General features: G+C 41.9%; 1 protein-coding gene across 4 annotated transcripts in view; it reads left to right on the top strand.

The window, feature by feature from the left end:
- The window catches only part of CAB39L (calcium binding protein 39 like), an 89,881-nt gene that overhangs the window by 57,095 nt on the left and 14,925 nt on the right, over positions 1 to 17,861 (top strand). For all 4 annotated transcript variants that reach the window (XM_065901976.1, XM_065901979.1, XM_065901978.1 and 1 more), the window contains 3 exons: positions 1,816 to 1,984; positions 6,903 to 6,962; positions 12,870 to 12,935. In XM_065901976.1, coding sequence (XP_065758048.1) covers positions 1,816 to 1,984; positions 6,903 to 6,962; positions 12,870 to 12,935 — 295 coding nt within the window. The remainder of the gene's footprint in view (positions 1 to 1,815; positions 1,985 to 6,902; positions 6,963 to 12,869; positions 12,936 to 17,861) is intronic.

The raw sequence follows: 17,861 nt of genomic DNA, 5'->3' as shown, positions 1-17,861 counted from the left end.
GAGAAGGCCTTACATCAAAGAATTAAAGAAGGTGATGGGAGATGAAATTGAAAGGTTAAGTTTAAAGCAAAATTATGAACATCCATAAATATCTTACTAATAAGTCTGGATTTTAATTGTGTGCCCCTTAATGTTTTTTCTCTAGGTCAACAGTCTTCTTCTTCTTTTTTTTTAATCATTTCTTCAGTGCTCTTTTAGTAAATGACTGTTCTTCTCCTTCACATTTCAGAAAATGTACCCCTCTTTATGACATCTTTAATAAAACCTAACTTGTAACTCTTCCATGCATGCCAATAGGCTGATTTTCAAATTCTTCTGATAAGAGAAATTGCTAATACTATAAACTGGCATTTTTTAATTTTCTACAAAGAATTGTACCTATCTGAATATATTAGCATTTTATGTTAACATGAGTTTTTCAGGGAATATTCAGATGATATTTGTGAATATTATTCCACATAAAAATGGAACAAAATGAATAAATGCCACCCTGGTTTAATGACTTCTCCCAGATACCTCTCTTGCTGTTTTCCCTACTATAATTATAAATGTGGAGTTGCCAAGTAGCCTGTTTCCTAAATTGTGGGAAAGAGATTTTATTCTCGAATCTGAAGTTCATGTAAATACTCTTTTGTTATTCTTGAATCCTCAATTTCCCTCAGCCCAAATTTATTCCTCAACCTACCCCAACCTCTAAAGCTCTGTTGACTCTTCCTCTGAACAACATCCAAGACCCGCCCACAGTCCTCTGTTCTACTACCATCGCCCAACTGAAGCCGCCATCGTCTCTAACTGGGCTGCTGTCCCTCCTCACTAGCAGCCTCCCTGATTGCCCTTTAGCCCTGCAGCCCATTCTTTGCTGTTTTACAGAAGCCTCCACAGGGACCCAGAGTGATCATTTTTAAAGTTTCTGATCAGCCATGTTAATTGCTTACATTAAACTCTCCAAAGGCTTCCTACCATACTTACCTTGGCTTTCAAAGCTGCTGGTTCTTTCTTTGGACCCTTTGCACTTTTAGTTCTTTTCCTGGAATGCTTTTCTCCTTCCAGGACCACTTAGTCTAAAGTAAAACAAATTAAGAAGTCACACCCTCTAGCGTACCTATTTTATTTTCTTCAGTTTCATAGCCCTGAAGTATATGAAATTATCTGGTCATTGTTTATAGTCCACTTCCTCTCCCACCAGACGCATTTTCACTAAATTGTGAACGCTAGGAAGCAGTGACCTTGTCTACTGACTGTTGTATCCCCAACAAAAGATACTGTTGTATCTTTTCTAATCCTTTCCAAGATTTCTTTTTTCCCCCCCAAGATTTCTTTAAGTGTGTCGAACTGTCAACATTTGATATCACTTCAGATGCCTTTGCTATTTTTAAGGTATCCCCAGCATCTGAAATCCCACTCCAGTACTCTTGCCTGGAAAATCCCATGGATGGAGGAGCCTGATAGGCTGCGGTCCATGGGGTTGCTAAGAGTCGGACATGACTGAGCGACTTCACTTTCACTTTTCACTTTCATGCACTGGAGGAGGAAATGGCAACCCACTCCAGTGTTCTTGGCCAGAGAATCCCAGGAACAGAGGAGCCTGGTGGGCTGCCGTCTATGGGGTCACACAGAGTCGGACACGACTGAAGTGACTTAGCAGCAGCAGCAGCATCTGAAACAGTGCCAGGCCCACTGTAGGTATTTAGTGGGTATTCAGTGAGTGGTGTTTGAATGAACTGTGACAAATGGTACCTGTGCTTCCATTAACAGCAGTATTGAAATGGTTCTTTTGATACATAGTTCTCTCTTTCTCTCTTATTTGTGCTTTAGCTATGAAGTCCCACAGATCGCCTTACGTTGCGGTATTATGCTGAGAGAATGTATTCGACATGAACCACTTGCCAAAATCATCCTCTTTTCTAATCAATTCCAAGATTTCTTTAAGTATGTCGAACTGTCAACATTTGATATCGCTTCAGATGCCTTTGCTACCTTTAAGGTAATTCCCTGCCCCTCCCCCACCCCACCCCACCCCCAGCCAGAATCAGCAGGGTTATTTAGTTTCAGTACTTAAGTCACTTGGCTCTAAGAGGCAGTTTAATTTTACAAAGCAGAAAATTGTATTTCTTAGACCAGAGCATAGCCAACCATGTATGATGTGGATCATAAGAGAATTCAGTAAACAGAACGCAATCTACTAGACCCGTCTGTCACATTGTAGAAAGGGCAACTCAACAAGCTTGTCATGGGGCTTCCCTCGTGGGCTAGTGATTAACAACCCACCTTGCAATGCTGGGACTCTGGTTCAACCTCTGGCTGGGGACGATCCCACATGACATGAGGCAACTGGGCACATAAAAAGTCTCACCTGGCCAAACAACAGTTGTACAGTGGCTACAGGTGAAGCCCCCAAGAGTATATCCTAGAACACGTGGTAGGAGGGGCCTTGGTGCGTCAAATATGAAGAAGGACATTTAACACAAAGGACCATTCCATTTCTTTCTAGCAAATATGTGTGCCGAAACAATTAAGAAGGTGTTCTCTATTAGTAAATACTGTAGTGCCATTTTTCCCCCCTTTTCTCTTTGATGACCCTCCGCCATCATGGAAACAAGTTAGTTCCTTTTTTGAAAAACCATAGATAAGACTTCACAAATAGCGGTATACCTACAGCAGCTCTAATGAAGGGGAAAAGAGCATATTCAATTTAGCATTTATTTCTGAAAATTTCCCCAAAGATTTTTCAACATTTAATAGAATAAACAAATGTGATAATAATGTTTTGACATTAAATAAAATTTAATTTTCAGCACAATTTTGAAGCACAAAGATATATTAGGACAGTTTGTACTTGAGCATATTTTTTGTTGAACTTAAGTCCCCAAGAATCTAAATAACCTTAAAAAAACTTTCCTAGTATGCTACTGATATTAAAAATGCTAATTTTCTACATTTTACCAAAATTCTGTGGTCAATAGAATGTGATGAATGCAAGTCGCTTTTTAAAAATCAATTTATTTATTTTTGGCTGTGCTGTGTCTTCACTGCTGTTTGTGCAGGCTTTCTGTAGTTGCAGCTAGTGGGGGCTACTCTTCCTTGTGGTGTGAGGGCTTCTCGCTGGAGTGGCTTCTCTTGTTGAGGAGCACAGTTTCTGGAGCACAGGCTCAGTAGCTGTGGCACACAGACTTAGTTACTCCGAGGCATGTGGGATCTTCCTGGACCAGGGATCGAACCCATATCCCCTGCATTGGCAGGCAGATTCTTATCCACTAGGCCACTAGGGAAGTCCCACTTTTTTTTTTTAAGTAACTGCTTTCAAAGGGACTTGATTGGTTGGCTGGTTTGGGCTTTTGTTTTTAACTTCTTAGGTTTAGCCTTTTTTTTTGACCTGTAGGATGACTGTTGGTCAGTTTAATTATTGATGTTTTAACATTATTGGATTATATTTTTTCATGGTATTGTCTGCAAATTTTCCATTCCCCAAGAAGATTCCTTACAACCACAGTCTCTTCCATGCCACCGCCCCCCCCCCCGCCAAGAATTGACATGCTGAAAAGTGGTTTGAATTCCATCTCTGTCTGCACCTGATTTGCTGTACATCCTTGAGCAAGTTAGTTAACTCTTGGGCCTCATTTTCTTCATCTGTGAGATGAGGAACATAATCCCCATTTTTGCAGAGTTGTGCAGATTTGAAATAACCTATGTAAAGTGTGAAGCACACTCTCCAGCACATAGTAAACCCTCTGTCAGTGCAGCTGCTGCTAGCTGCTGTGGTCTTGGGTCCCTGCCATGGAATGTGTGTCTCTGTCATTTCACCCCAAATTCTTCCAGGCTGTGCAGAATTCACTAAAATACCGATATCAATAATTTTTAGCATAAGACTTAGACCGTGCAGAAGCTAGTCCTGTCAAAACAGAATTGTTAGGAGGTGGGATGAAAGAGTACACTATTTTGAATACTTTTTAAATTTTTAAAAATTTGAATTTTAGTTTTCTTGGCAATTTCCTGGCTCTTTCCTTTTTTGGGGGGATCCTAGCAATTTTTTTCCCCACTCAGTTCTTTGGTCTTTAATACTGCAACAACTGTATTTGTCTATTGTATATACATACACAACTTTATATTGTGTATATATACATATGTGTATATATATACACAGACACACATATATAAGATATTATAGAAAAATCCAAGTGAATGTTTTGGCCACCCTATATATGTATATGGGGGCTTCCCAGGTGGTGCTAGTGGTAAAGTACCCACCTGCCAATGCAGGAGAGGTAAGAGACACAGGTTTGATCCCTGGGTCGGGAAGATACCCTGGAGGAGGGCATGGCAACCCACTCCAGTATTCTTGCCTGGAGAATCCCATGGACAGAGGAGCCAGGCAGGCTGCAGGTCCCAGTCCATGGAGTCACAAGGAGTTGGACACAACCAAAGTGACTTAGCACGCATATATGTATATGGGGCTTCCCTGGTGACTCAGACGGTAAAGAATCTGCCTGCTAGGCAGGAGACCGGGTTCAATCCCTGGGGGGGAAGATCCCCGGGATATGGCACAGTCCCTCCAGTTTTGTGCTTGCATTATTATGTGTATAAATTTGAGGGTATATCTATGTATATATGATGTGTACACAACACTCACTTATTGTCTCTATCCACACACACATGTGCTGGAGGAATTTTTCCCTACCCTATTATATATTCTATTGTTGGATTTTAAAGTTATTTTTTCCCTTAGAATTTGAAGGAGCTGCTACTTACAGAACCCCTCCTTATTCCTCTTTCTTTGGTGTAACACTGATGTGGGGTGAAGGGAGGATCTTCGCAGGCAGCACTTATCTGCCAGGTACCTTTCTGGTGTCACCATCATTGCAGGTTTAGGGCCTGAGGCCATGGCAGATTGTGATCCTTGTACTCAAGGCTGATGCCTGGCATCATAAATGCAGAGCTATGGGTGCAGCCATCCAGAGTGCCTGCTGCAGCCCATGCAGAGACCTTTCTAACCTGAGTCAGCTCAGAAAACCACTAGTAATGCTCAGGAGATTGGGGATGTGAAGAAAACTGGGCATTCCAAATATCCACTTAGAAAAAGACCAGGGACCCCAAAAGGATGCTATGGAACGAGGGTGCCCCTCATGTAGCAACTAGTTTGCATTTTGACTGGGATGAATTCCTTAGAGGGTTTTCCCATTTTTAAATCCCAGTTCCAGAACTGTACTGTTACGTTCTCCTGTCTCCATTGATAGGTCCATTGGTCAAACAGGTTGTGGTGATAAGTAATAGAAAATGAAGTTAATAGCCAGTTTCATTATTTGGGGGCTTGAAAATTGTAGTGCAAACTGATGAGGACCTACCGTATATCACAGGGAACTCTACTCAATACTCTGTAGTGACCTATGTGGGAAAAGAATCAGAGAGTGATATATGTGTACATGTATAACTGATTCACTTTGCTATAGAGCAGAAACACAACACTGTAAATCAATTATATGCCAATAAAAATTTTAAAAAAGAAAACAGAAAACTGTAGTGCCAAGTACTTTAAATATTTAAACTTTTATTGAAATAAAAATAAGTGAGTTGTACAACCCAGAACTCAGTGGCAGCCTGGAGGGGTGGGATGGGGTGGGAAAACAGGAGGGAGGTTCAGGAGAGAGGGGACATATGTATACCTGTGACTGATCCATAATGATACATGGCCAAAACCAGCATAATACTGTAAAGCCCTTATCCTCCAATTAAAAAAAATTCTTTTTAAAAAAAGTGAGTTTTACCATTGTGGCTGCCTTCGTTTTCTCTGTGAGGTTATGTTGTGTATCTTGTATATACTTTTAATTAAATTAGAAGTTTTAATTAAATATGTATTAAAGCATAAGAATTTATTTTGGAAAACTTGAAAATTCATGTTGTTTTTAATTAAATTCTGCATAGTACTAGGCAAGGCATTTAGCCTTTAAGCGTATTAAGAGGATTAGCTGGGGCTTGTTTTCTTTTGACATCAAGGTGACTTAAGGTTATAATTTAGATGTGAATTTTTAATTAAACGTTCTTTTATGCTTTTGTTCAGCTTCCTGGGAGTTATGTCTATAATTAGATCAGGCTACTTGTCCTCAACTTTGAAAGGGTGCATTGTGCTACTTAGTAACCGCACGACACTTCACAGCCCACTAAGCCAAGGCAGGGCCAGGAAGATGCTGAGATGAATGTCATTCTTGTGGGACTTCCCTGGCGGTCCAGTGGCTGAGCCTCCACGCTCCCAGTGCAGGGGCCCAGATTCCATCCCCGGTCAGGGAAATAGATCCCATATGCTGTAACTAAGAGTTTGAATGCTGCAACTAGAGATCCCGCATGCCGCAACTAAGACCCAGTGCAGCCAAATAAATAAGTAAAGTAAATACAGTTTTTTAAATGTCATTCTTGTGCTTCCGAGAATCCTAGGCACCTCCATTTCAAAAGTGATTAAGCAGAAAACTAAAGGTCAGTCATTGAAAATCTGTTACCTTGTGAGATATGGTTTTAGTCTGTTCAGAGTTTTTTGTTTTTAATAGTTATTAATGACATTTTTAAAAGATCATCATAAGCTTTATTTGAATATTTGTTGTATCATATTTATAATGTAGAGTTATGGGCTTGAAGAAATATAATGTAAGCTTGTCTCTTTGGTGACATTTGTTTCACTAGTTAAATTATTTCTATAATCTAAAAATGACACGAATTTAAAGCACTCTGTTGTTTTTAGCGTGAAACAAATTGTATTTCACATCTTAAACTAAGAAATGGAAGTAATTCTGGGATGTAAATGAAAATATTCTGAAATTGTTATTCTTCAAATTAATTGACTTAAAAAGTCTTAGAAGAATAGATTTGTAAAGTTTATTACCTATAATAATTTTGATCATTGACTGTTCTTTTTCTAGGATTTACTAACCAGACATAAAGTGTTGGTAGCAGACTTCTTAGAACAAAATTATGACACTGTAAGTAGAAGTCATTGTTAAGTCTTTATCTCATTCTTCCTTTCTCTCCCTCCTTCTTAGATCTCTTAGCACTTACTTCTATTTATGAGAGAAGTTGAAAACAACCATCCACTTGCTTGGTTTATTACCCAGAAGTCAGATCATTAAGAAACTATGAAAAATAGAGGATAGCAGGAGATCAGGGTGTCCTTGTTTTTCTTATCTCTTCCTGTTGTGCTCTGTAACTCCAGGAAATAACTAGCACCAGCTCACTTTGACCTTGACTTAAGAGCATCCATGTTGCCCTTAAGAGGCAGTGTATAGGTACGTTGTGTCCGACTCTGTGCAACCCCATGGACTGTAGCCCACCAGGCTCCTCTCTTCATGGGAGTTTCCAGGCAGTAATATTGTAGTGGGTTGCCATTTCCTTCTCCAGGGGATCTTCCCACCCAGGGATCGAACCCATGTCTCTTACGTCTCCTGCATTGGCAGGAGGGTTTTTTACCACTTGTGCCACCTGGGAAAACACAGAATACTGGAGTGGGTTGCCATTCACTTCTCCAGAGGAATCTTCCTGACCCAAGGATCGAACCCAGGTCTCCTGCATTGACCAGATGCTTTACCATCTAAGCCATATAGGGCACCCCACCCTTAATAAAATGAATCATTTTACATGGTTGATAACTAGTTTCACTGACTAGTAGAAATACCAAAATACACATCTATCTTCCAACTCCCTTCTCTAAGGGTGAATCCATCTCATCCTTTTGATAATCAGCTATCATTGTGACTGAACCAAACTTACCCGGCATGCAGCAAAGCCAGTCTGCTGACACCGGGTTGTGGTGACAGGAAGTCCAGCATTTACTGCAAGGCAATAAATGCCCCACACTCCAAGGAGTGTGGGGCATCTAATGCTCAAAAGACTCAAATCCCAAACAGTTTTCCAGGAATTGGTGAGGGTTGTGAGTGGACTGTCTTCTGACTGGTTGGTAGTAAGGTGACAAGGTAGTATATCAGGGGTTAAAGTTAACATCATCAACCCCTTCGTTTCAACCAGTATGAGGTCTCCGTACTTGTGGTAGCATACAGTTAACTTCTTCCACCTGGTGGGAATTTCAGTCTCTCTTAAACAACTCAAGGATATGGCTCAGGATATTATCTATAGACTTTATGGAGGAACTAAAGATCCCTGACTTTGTTTTTGGCTAAACCATTACTGTTTTGTCTTGCTTGACTGTTGTCCTTTGTTTCTGCATTTTCTCACTTCTCTGATTAAATTTGCTCTTTGGAACCCAGGCCTTGGAGGGTAAACCTTTTTTAGAAGTAAGAAGTGGGAGACTCGGGAGGGTACATCCCTGGGAATGCCCTCAGGGTCCTGCTTGGTTCCATCCTTGTGACTCTTCTAAGAAGCTTTTCCTAACATACACAGACACAAACACACACAGACACACAGACACACACACTCTCTCTCTCTCTCTCTCCCCGTCCCATTCTCCTTCTTTCTCACACGTTTTCCACATTGTATAATATTATTATGGTGTGTTTTTATATCTTTCTGTCTGGTTCATAAGCTCCCCGGGAGGCAGGAATCTTATCTGTCAAACACAGGGGTTCAGAATGCAGCACAGATTTATGTCCAGTTGCTTTGCTTTAGAATCCTGCTGTATCTGTTACTAATTATATGATTCTGAACAAGTTACTGGGCCTACCAAAAAATGAGGATATTAATAATAGCTACTTCCTAGGGTTGTTGTAGGAATTTGACAAGATTTAAGGTTTTCGGGATAGTACCATGGATTAATTTTTATCATGGTTACTGACATCCCTAATACCTAACCCAGTACCACATACTTGGCGGTGTTAAATGAACACTGAGTAACAGACCCAACCAAGAGTGGCTGTGCTTTTGCTAAGCGTATCAGTAATAGAAACAGCGTTCAGTTCAGTTCAGTTCAGTTCAGTTGCTCAGTTGTGTCCGACTCTTTGCGACCCAATGAACCGCAGTACATCAGGCCTCCCTGTCCAACACCAACTGCCAGAGTCTACCCAAACCCATGTCCATTGAGTTGGTGATGCCATCCAACCATCTCACCCCTCTGTCATCCCCTTCTCCTCCTGCCCTCAATCTTTCCCAGCATCAGGGTCTTTTCAAATGAGTCAGCTCTTCGCATCAGATGGCCAAAGTATTGGAGTTTCGGCTTCAACATCAGTCCTTCCAATGAACACCCAGGACTGATTTCCTTTAGGATGGACTGGTTGGATCTCCTTACAGTTCAAGGGACTCTCAAAAGTCTTCTCCAACACCACAGTTCAAAAGCATCAATTCTTCAGTACTCAGCTTTCTTTATAGTTCAACTCTGACATTCATACATGACTACTGGAAAAACCATAGCCTTGATTAGATGGACCTTTGTTGACAAAGTAATGTCTCTGGTTTTTAACATGCTCTCTGGGTTGGTCATAACTTTGCTTCCAAGGAGTAAGCGTCTTTTAATTTCATGGCTGCAATCACCATCTGCAGTGATTTTGGAGTCCAAAAAAATAAAGTCAGCTACTGTTTCCACTGTTTCCCCATCTATTTGCCATGAATTAAAGTAAAACATAGCACAACCTTAGAGACAAAACTTTACATGGTTTGTTGCAGTGTTAGTTTAGCTGCTCTAGACCAGTACTGTCCAGTTGAAATATAATGCAAGCCACTGTGTAATTTAAAATTTTGTAGTTAGCCACACAAAAAGATAAAAGGAAACAGATGACTCTGGGAAGCTATGGAATACCCTACCCATATCCTGTGTTTTCACACATCCAAATCATAGAAATTAAACTATGGCTTTCTTTTTCATAAATTGTTTGCTGCTTTTCCTTTGAGATTAAGAATTATCAATGTAATCATGAAATCAAAAGTGATTTTCATATCCTAAAATTATCCAGAGAAAATCCATGGAATCAATTGGAGAACTTTGATCAAAGTGTAAAATATGAAGGGAGAAAAAGATTACTGTCAGATGTATCCAAAAGCTTCAAGACTAAAAGAGACTCATATATGTTTGAATTTAGGGAACAAACTGTTATTATAGTTTGTTGAGTAACTGTACATGCTGGATGGAATGTTAAAGACTCATTGTTGTTCAGTCACTAAGTAATGTCCAACTCATTGTGACCTCATAGACTGCAGCACTGGAGGAGGCAATGGCACCCCACTCCAGGACTCTTGCCTGGGGAATCCCGTGGACGGAGGAGCCTGGTGGGCTACAGTTCGTGGGGTCTCGAGGTGTCGAACACGACTGAGAGACTTTACTTTCATTTTTCACTTTCATGGATTGGAGAAGGAAATGGCAACCCACTCCAGTGTTCTTGCCTGGAGAATCCCAGGGACGGGGCAGCCTGGTGGGCTGCCGTCTATGGGGTCACAGAGTCGGACACGACTGAAGTGACCTAGCAGCAGCAGACTGCAGCACGGCAGGCTTCCCTGTCCTTCACTATGGAGATAGTGCTTGGTTTTCTCAAATTCACTAGATGTAATATTTATAATAAATGAAAATAAGAGGACAAAGATGGCTTATGACAAAACCTGTGTATCAATTCCTCATCTTTTCTACAGAATGAGTGAAATAATGTATTGTGCAATTTGCACTCAAGGATAGTAAGCAACAATTTGAGAGACCATAAGCTCATTCTCTTTGACCCTTATTTACCTAAATTTGTCTTTATAGTCACATCTTGTGTAATTTAGTATCTCACAGATACTGAGCCTATTGCACTGACCTGAACATTGGCTTCAAGAACTCATGCTCCTTAAACATTTCATACTTTTTGAGTTTCTTATTTCTTTAGTAGTAAACCTGAAGCTGGAGAACATGATATATGACCTAAAATAATGAAACTGGTAGCCTAGGGAGTAAATAATACCTTATATGCATCTATTTACAGTTTTTGGTTACAAGTAAAATTTACCATGATGTTTGTCTGATATGTTTAGTGACCCACAAAATCCTTCTTGTGTTCTGTGACAATCAGAATAAATAATAAGTCCTTTAAGTAAAAGAAAAAAAATTATTGTGACTTTAACGTGAGCTCCATGATTTTGTTTTCTCAGTTTCTGAATTCTCTCTTGGGCATTCTCATCAGTGTGTACAGCTTGTCCTCATCATTCATACCTGGCATTTGGTCTTCCAAGGACCCTTTGCTTCCCTCCCCAGCCCCTAAACTCTCTTGCTTTCAGTTCTCTGCCAGGCTTGCCCCCTCACCTAACTGGCCTCTGCGTGTGCCTATGTGTGACCAGAGGTTGACACTGGACTTTCCCAGCTGCCGGCACTCTGTTCAAGTGAAGGGTCTAGACTGTGTTTGATGACCAATCACACTAGGAAACGGGCCCCCATCACCAGCATCTCCCAGCTTCTGGGGAGCGTGGAAGTGCTCCAGAGAGGACAGTTGGGATTCACATGGCAAGCATGTGGCAGAAGTGGCCCTATTCCTCTACCTGTTCATGCTGTGAATTTGCCAGTTTGATTCTTTATGAGTTGCTAAGTGTCTTCAATCTCTTCTCAAATTCAGTTCAGTTCAATCGCTCAGTCGTGTCCAACTCTTTGCAATCCCATGAACTGCAGCACGCCAGGCCTCATTGTGCATCACTAACTCCCAGAGTCCACCCAAACCCATGTCCATTGAGTCGGTGATGCAATCCAACCATCTCAACCTCTGTCATCCCCTTCTCCTGCCCTCAATCTTTCCCAGCATCAGGGTCTTTTCAAATGAGTCAGCTCTTCGCATCAGGTGGCCAAAGTATTGGAGTTTCAGCTTCAGCATCAGTCCTTCCAATGAATATTCAGGACTGATTTCCTTTAGGATGGACTGGTGGGATCTCCTTGCAATTCAAGGGACTCTCAAGAGTCTTCTCCAACACCACAGTTCAAAAGCATCAATTCTTCGGCGCTCAGCTTTCTTTATAGTCCAACTCTTACATCCATACATGACCACTGGAAAAAACCATAGCCTTGACTAGATGGACCTTTGTTGACAAAATAATGTCTCTGCTTTTCAATATGCTATCCAGGTTGGTCGTAACACTCCTTCCAAGGAGTAAGCATCTTTTAATTTCATAGCTGCAATCACCATCTGCAGTGATTTTGGAGCCCCCAAAAATAAAGTTAGCCACTGTTTCCACTTTCCCCCCATCTATTTGCCAGGAATTGATGAGACCAGATGCCATGATCTTAGTTTTCTGAGTGTTGAGCTTTAAGTCAATTTTTTAACTCTCCTCTTTCACTTTCATCAAGAGGCTCTTTAGTTCTTCTTCACTTTGTCAAATTATCCAAAGACTAATAGCTGCCAGCAAGCCCGTGTAAGCACATTTCTTTAAAATGGCATAAAATGAGTTATCCTGCAGCTCATTAGATGAGTTAATAGATGCTTTCTTCAGGACTTGCCTGGTGGTCTAGAGTTAAGAATCCGCCTGCCCATGCAGGCAATGTGGGTTCCATCTCTGGTCCGGGAAGATCCCACATGCTGAGGGGCAGTCAAGCCCGTGTGCCAACACTTCTGAGCCCATGCACAGCAACAGAGACCCAGCACAGCCAAAATAGATGAAATAGGTGTTTTAGTCAACGTGATTTATTGGGAGGACTCAATTACTCCATTTTTCTATTCGATTTCCAATTTGCAGAACTAAAATAAAACAGAGGGAAGCATGTCTGTGGTATCACCGCCCTCCTTGTCTCCCAGTTATCTCTGTGAGTGAGGATGGAGAAGCGGGGAAGCCTCCCCATGGACAAAGGCAGTCCGCCCAGAGATACACAGTACGACCGCTGGGCTGGGCTGAAGGACTGGGGATTTACTTCTGAAGCAAACAGACTTAATCACTTAATTAACAGAGAAATCACTGCTGGGTTTACATTCTTAATATTTCTTTTCTTTGCTTTTCATTAGATTTTTGAAGACTATGAGAAACTGCTTCAGTCTGAGAATTATGTGACTAAGAGACAATCTTTGAAGGTAATGTCAAATTTCTTTAAGTTAGAGTCTCCAGAAGTTGACATTCTTGTTCGTAAATGACTGGTTTAATAGGGACAAGTAAGAACTTCTCTGGTGGTCCAGTGGTTAGGACTCTGAGCTTCCACTGCAGGAGTTCTGTGTTTGATCTCTGGTCAGGGAACTAAGATCCCTCAAGCCATTCAGCACCACCAAAAAACAAACCAAAAAGTAGTGGGCAAGTAAATACAGAACAATTATTCTCCTTTTTTGTAACTTGAGAAGTATTTTCTATGTTATGACCGTGTGTGTTAGTCACTCAGTCGTGTCCGACTGTTTGTGACCCCATGTAGCCCGCCAGGCTCCTCTGTCCATGGAATTCTCCAGGCAAGAATACTGGAGTGGGTTGCCATTGCTTTCTCCATGGGATCTTCACTCAGAGATGGAACCCAGATCTCCTGTATTGCAGGTGGATTCTTTACCATCTGAGCCACCAGGGAAGCCCATGTTATGACAGTATTTTGTAGCAAAACAAGCTAAGTGCCCTGCTTCAAATACTTCTTGGAAGTAACAGTAAAAGTATTAAGTACACGGTAAGCATAGGATGAGGAGTCTGTGCTGTGTGACCAAACAGCATTTGTGATATGAGATTCTGTCTCTGATGAAATGCCTGTAGAAATGCCTGTCCCTCATCAGACAGGGACCCGGCAGAGTAGAGCCGCATCCGTCCATGAGGGACCTCCCCTTCCTCAGTGAAGAGGTGCCTGGAGGCATCCATTTTGCCCACATGGGGAGGGACAGCTCCTGGGGGAGTGGGCATTGGCTGGAGCTGCATCTCTGCCCTTTAGATCCTACTCAGAGCTTCAAAAGAACGTTTTTGGCAGATAATAATTTGATGTGTTTTGTCAAGCCATTTATATGATGCTTGAGCTTACTAAATATTATCTTATGTTATTATTTATTATTTCTAAAATATATTATTTTTACCTGTTGACGTTATAGAACAGTGCATTTGTTTCCAAATGTTGGATACAGTTTTAAGCTCAACAGATAAATCTATATATTATTACATATTAATAGTCTATATATTATTTTTTGAATATATTATTTTTACATAGTGACATTATAGAACAGTACACTTGTTTCTAAATATAGGATGCAGTTTTAAGCTAAAGCAATAAATTAAATCTGTCTTGTACCACATATTTGTCAGTTCGCTCTGCCCGTGACTGTGTTGGCCTTGACCGCGCTCCCCTGTACCTGTACCCTTGCTGCTCCAGCTTTGCCCATTGAGGGGGGGGTCAGTGGACTATTTCCAGCCAGTCATTCAGTTTCTCCTTGTGGAGAAACCCATACAGCGTGATCCACGTTGAAAAAAAATACCATGGGTGCGCTGCTCTCTGTACTGGAGGTGAAGTAATGAGACGAAACTCCAGGTAAAGGCCATCTATGCTGTGTTCTCCCGTGTTCAGAAAGCTTGAAGGGGCTTCAAGGCAGTTGAAGGGGCTTCCCTGGCAGGTCCAGTGGTTAAGAATCCAGCTCGCAGTTCAGGGGATGTGGGTTCGATTCCTGGTCAGGGAACTAAGATCCCACATGCTGTGGAGCAACTGAACCCACCCACCCCAAGTACAGGGCCCACACTCCATACCTAGACTCACTGTGCCACAGCGAACGATCTTGCGTGACATAACTAAGAGCCTATGCAGCAAATACATTAATTAATTAAAAATATTTTTAAAAAAGAAGCAGTCAAAGATGAGGGTACCTCCTGTTGGGACAGCCGTGTACTCAAAGAAAACTCTGTGTTACAGAGGTAGAGGACTTTAGAAAACAGGAAACAGAGGTGACAACGCTCTAAAGGGCCAATGTATAGCTAATCGCTCATGAATTTTCCAAGTCCTTCCTCTTTTCAGTGGGAATCTGTCAGATACTGGACCAAAGTAGAGAGGCTGATGTGAACTAAGATGATTGAACAAATTTGGATCAAGAAAGCTGGGGTCATGGGCTTAGAGTTGATCCTCATACCATTTCCCACAATGATGAGAACTTGCGGCAGATTTTTCTGAGATTGACAGTCTCTAGGGCCTTAGGCAAAATTACAAAGCTGACATTTTTTTTTACCCAGATATCTGCCTTCTTGGACTTCTTCCTGCTTTTCTTTCCCACTGTCTTGTCATTCCGTCCTACACATGTGCCCTCATTCTTTTCTCAGGATGTTTTCAACCCCACCTGGTCCTGTTCCCTTGTTAAGATTTGTAAAACGGTTAGAGCAGAACCCATCACATGGTAAGGACTGGATATATTTGCTAAAGAAAATTGAAGTAAATTTCATTAATAAATATTCTTCATCATTGTCCCCAGAGTTCAGTATCTGGAAGGCACTGATCTATTCTAAATAAATAATTGGGACTAGGGTATGAGTTAGAGGGCTTACCAAGTGGCTCAGTGGTAACGACTCTGCCTGCCACAGCAGGATATGCACGAACAAAGCTAATGGAGGTGATGGAATTTCAGTTGAGCTGTTTCAAACTCCTAAAAGATGTTGCTGTGAAAGTGCTGCACTCAGTTCAGTTCAGTCGCTCAGTCCTGTCCAACTCTTTGCGACCCCGTGAACCATAGCACGCCAGGCCTCCCTGTCCATCACCACTCCCGGAGTCCACCCAAACCCATGTCCATTGAGTCGGTGATGCCATCCAACCATCTCATCCTCTGTCGTCCCCTTCTCCTCCTGCCCTCAATCTTTCCCAGCATCAGGGTCTTTTCAAATGAGTCAGTACTTCCCATCAGGTGGCCAAAGTATTGGAGTTTCAGCTTCAGCATTAGTCCTTCCAATGAATATTCAGGACTGATTTGCTTTAGGGATGGACTGGTTGGATCTCCTTACAGTCCAAGGGACTCTCAAGAGTCTTCTCCAACACCACAGCTCAAAAGCATCAATTCTTCGGTGCTCAGCTTTCTTTATAGTCCAACCATATCCATACATGACCATATGCCAGCTAATTTGGAAAACTCAGCATTGGCCACAGGACTGGAAAAGGTCAGTTTTCATTCCAACTCCAAAGAAGGGCAATGCCAAAGAATGTTCAAACTACCGCACAATTGCACTCGTCTCACAAGCTAGTAAAGTAATGCTCAAAATTCTCCAAGCCAGGCTTCAACAGTATGTGAACCATGAACTTCCAGGTGTTCAAGCCAGATTTAGAAAAGGCAGAGGAACCAGAGACCAAATTGCCAATATCCGTTAGATCATTGAAAAAGCAAGAGAGTTCCAGAAAAACATCTACTTCTGTTTTATTGACTATGCCAAAGCCTTTGACTGTGTGGATTACAACAAACTGTGGAAAATTCATAAAGAGATGGGAATACCAGATCACTTACCTCCCTCCTGAGAAATCTGTATTCAGGTCAAGAAGCAACAGTTAGAACTGGAAATGTCACAACAGACTGGTTCCAAATAGGGAAAGGAGTGTGTCAAGGCTGTATATTGTCACCCTGCTTATGAAGAGTACATCATGCAAAATGCCGGGCTGGATGAAGCACAAGTTGGGATCAAGATTGCCGGGAGAAATATCAATAACCTCAGATGTACAGATGACACCACTCTTATGGCAGAAAGCAAAGAACTAAAGAGTCTCTTGATGAAAGTGAAAGAGGAGAGTGAAAAAGTAGGCTTAAAACTCAGCATTCAGAAAACTAAGATCATGGCATCCAGTCCCATCATTTCATGGCAAATAGATGGGGGAAACAATGGAAACAGTGAGAGACTTTATTTTTGGAGGGGCTCCAAAATCATTGCAGATGAAATTGAAAGAAGCATACTCCTTGGGAGAAAAGCTATGACCAACCTAGACAACATATTAAAAAGCAGAAACATTACTTTGCCAACAAAGGTCCATCGAGTCAAAGCTATGGTTTTTCCAGTAGTTGTGTATGGATGTGAGAGTTGGACTATAAAGAAAGCTGAGTGCCAAAGAATTGATGCTTTTGAACTGTGGTGTTGAAGACTCTTGAGAGCCCTTTGGACTGCAAGGAGATCAAACCAGTCAATCCTAAAGGAAATCAGTCCTGAATATTCACTGGAAGGACTGTTGCTGAAGCTGAAACTCCCATACTTTGGCCACCTGATGCGAAGAACTGACTCCTTGGAAAAGACTCTGATGCTGGAAAAGATTAAAGGCAGGAGGCGAAGGGGATGATGGAGGATGAGCTGGTTGGATAGTGTCACCGACTCAACGGACATAAGTTTGAGCTATCTTCGGGAGTTGGTGAGGGACAGGGAGGCCTGGTGTACTGCAGTCCATGAGGATGCAGAGCCGGACGTGACTGAGTGACTGAACTGAACTGGGTTTGATCCCTGGGTCAGTAAGATCCCCTGGAGAAGGAAATGGCAACCCACTCCAGTGTTCTTGCCTGGGAAATCCCATGGACAGAGGAGCCTGGTGGGATATACTCCGTGGGGCCGCAAAGAGCTGGACACGACTGAGTGACTGATCATACACACATGCGTGTTTTCCTACCAGGATGCATTGCATTTAAAAATCCAAGCCTCTTCACCCAGTAGATGTATGTTTAGTACAACCCGTAATACATATTTGGTGGGTAGCAAAGATGAGAAAGACACATTTTTCACCACCCAGCTCTCCACCATCCAGCTTCTCTTCCTATTTTTGCATGGTTTTGCTGCTGGAGATGTATCACTGTTCCCAGTGACCCTGGCAAAGAGAATCTGACTTTGTACAGTGTCTGGTATGGAAAGTCTCCTTTAAACTCTCCCCTTTTCGGGACTTCCCTTGCTGTCCAATGGTTAAGACTTTGCCTTGCAATGCAGGTGGTGCAGTTTCGATCCCTGGGTCGGAGAACTAGATCCCACATGCTGCAACTAAATATCCTGCATGCTGCATGAAAAGACCTGGCACAACAAACAAATGCATTAAAAAAAAAAAGCTCTTT

Source organism: Muntiacus reevesi, chromosome 11 (genome assembly GCF_963930625.1).
Source record: "Muntiacus reevesi chromosome 11, mMunRee1.1, whole genome shotgun sequence".
In the NCBI taxonomy this organism is placed as follows: Eukaryota; Metazoa; Chordata; class Mammalia; order Artiodactyla; family Cervidae; genus Muntiacus; species Muntiacus reevesi.
This window is presented reverse-complemented; position numbering and strand designations above follow the sequence as displayed.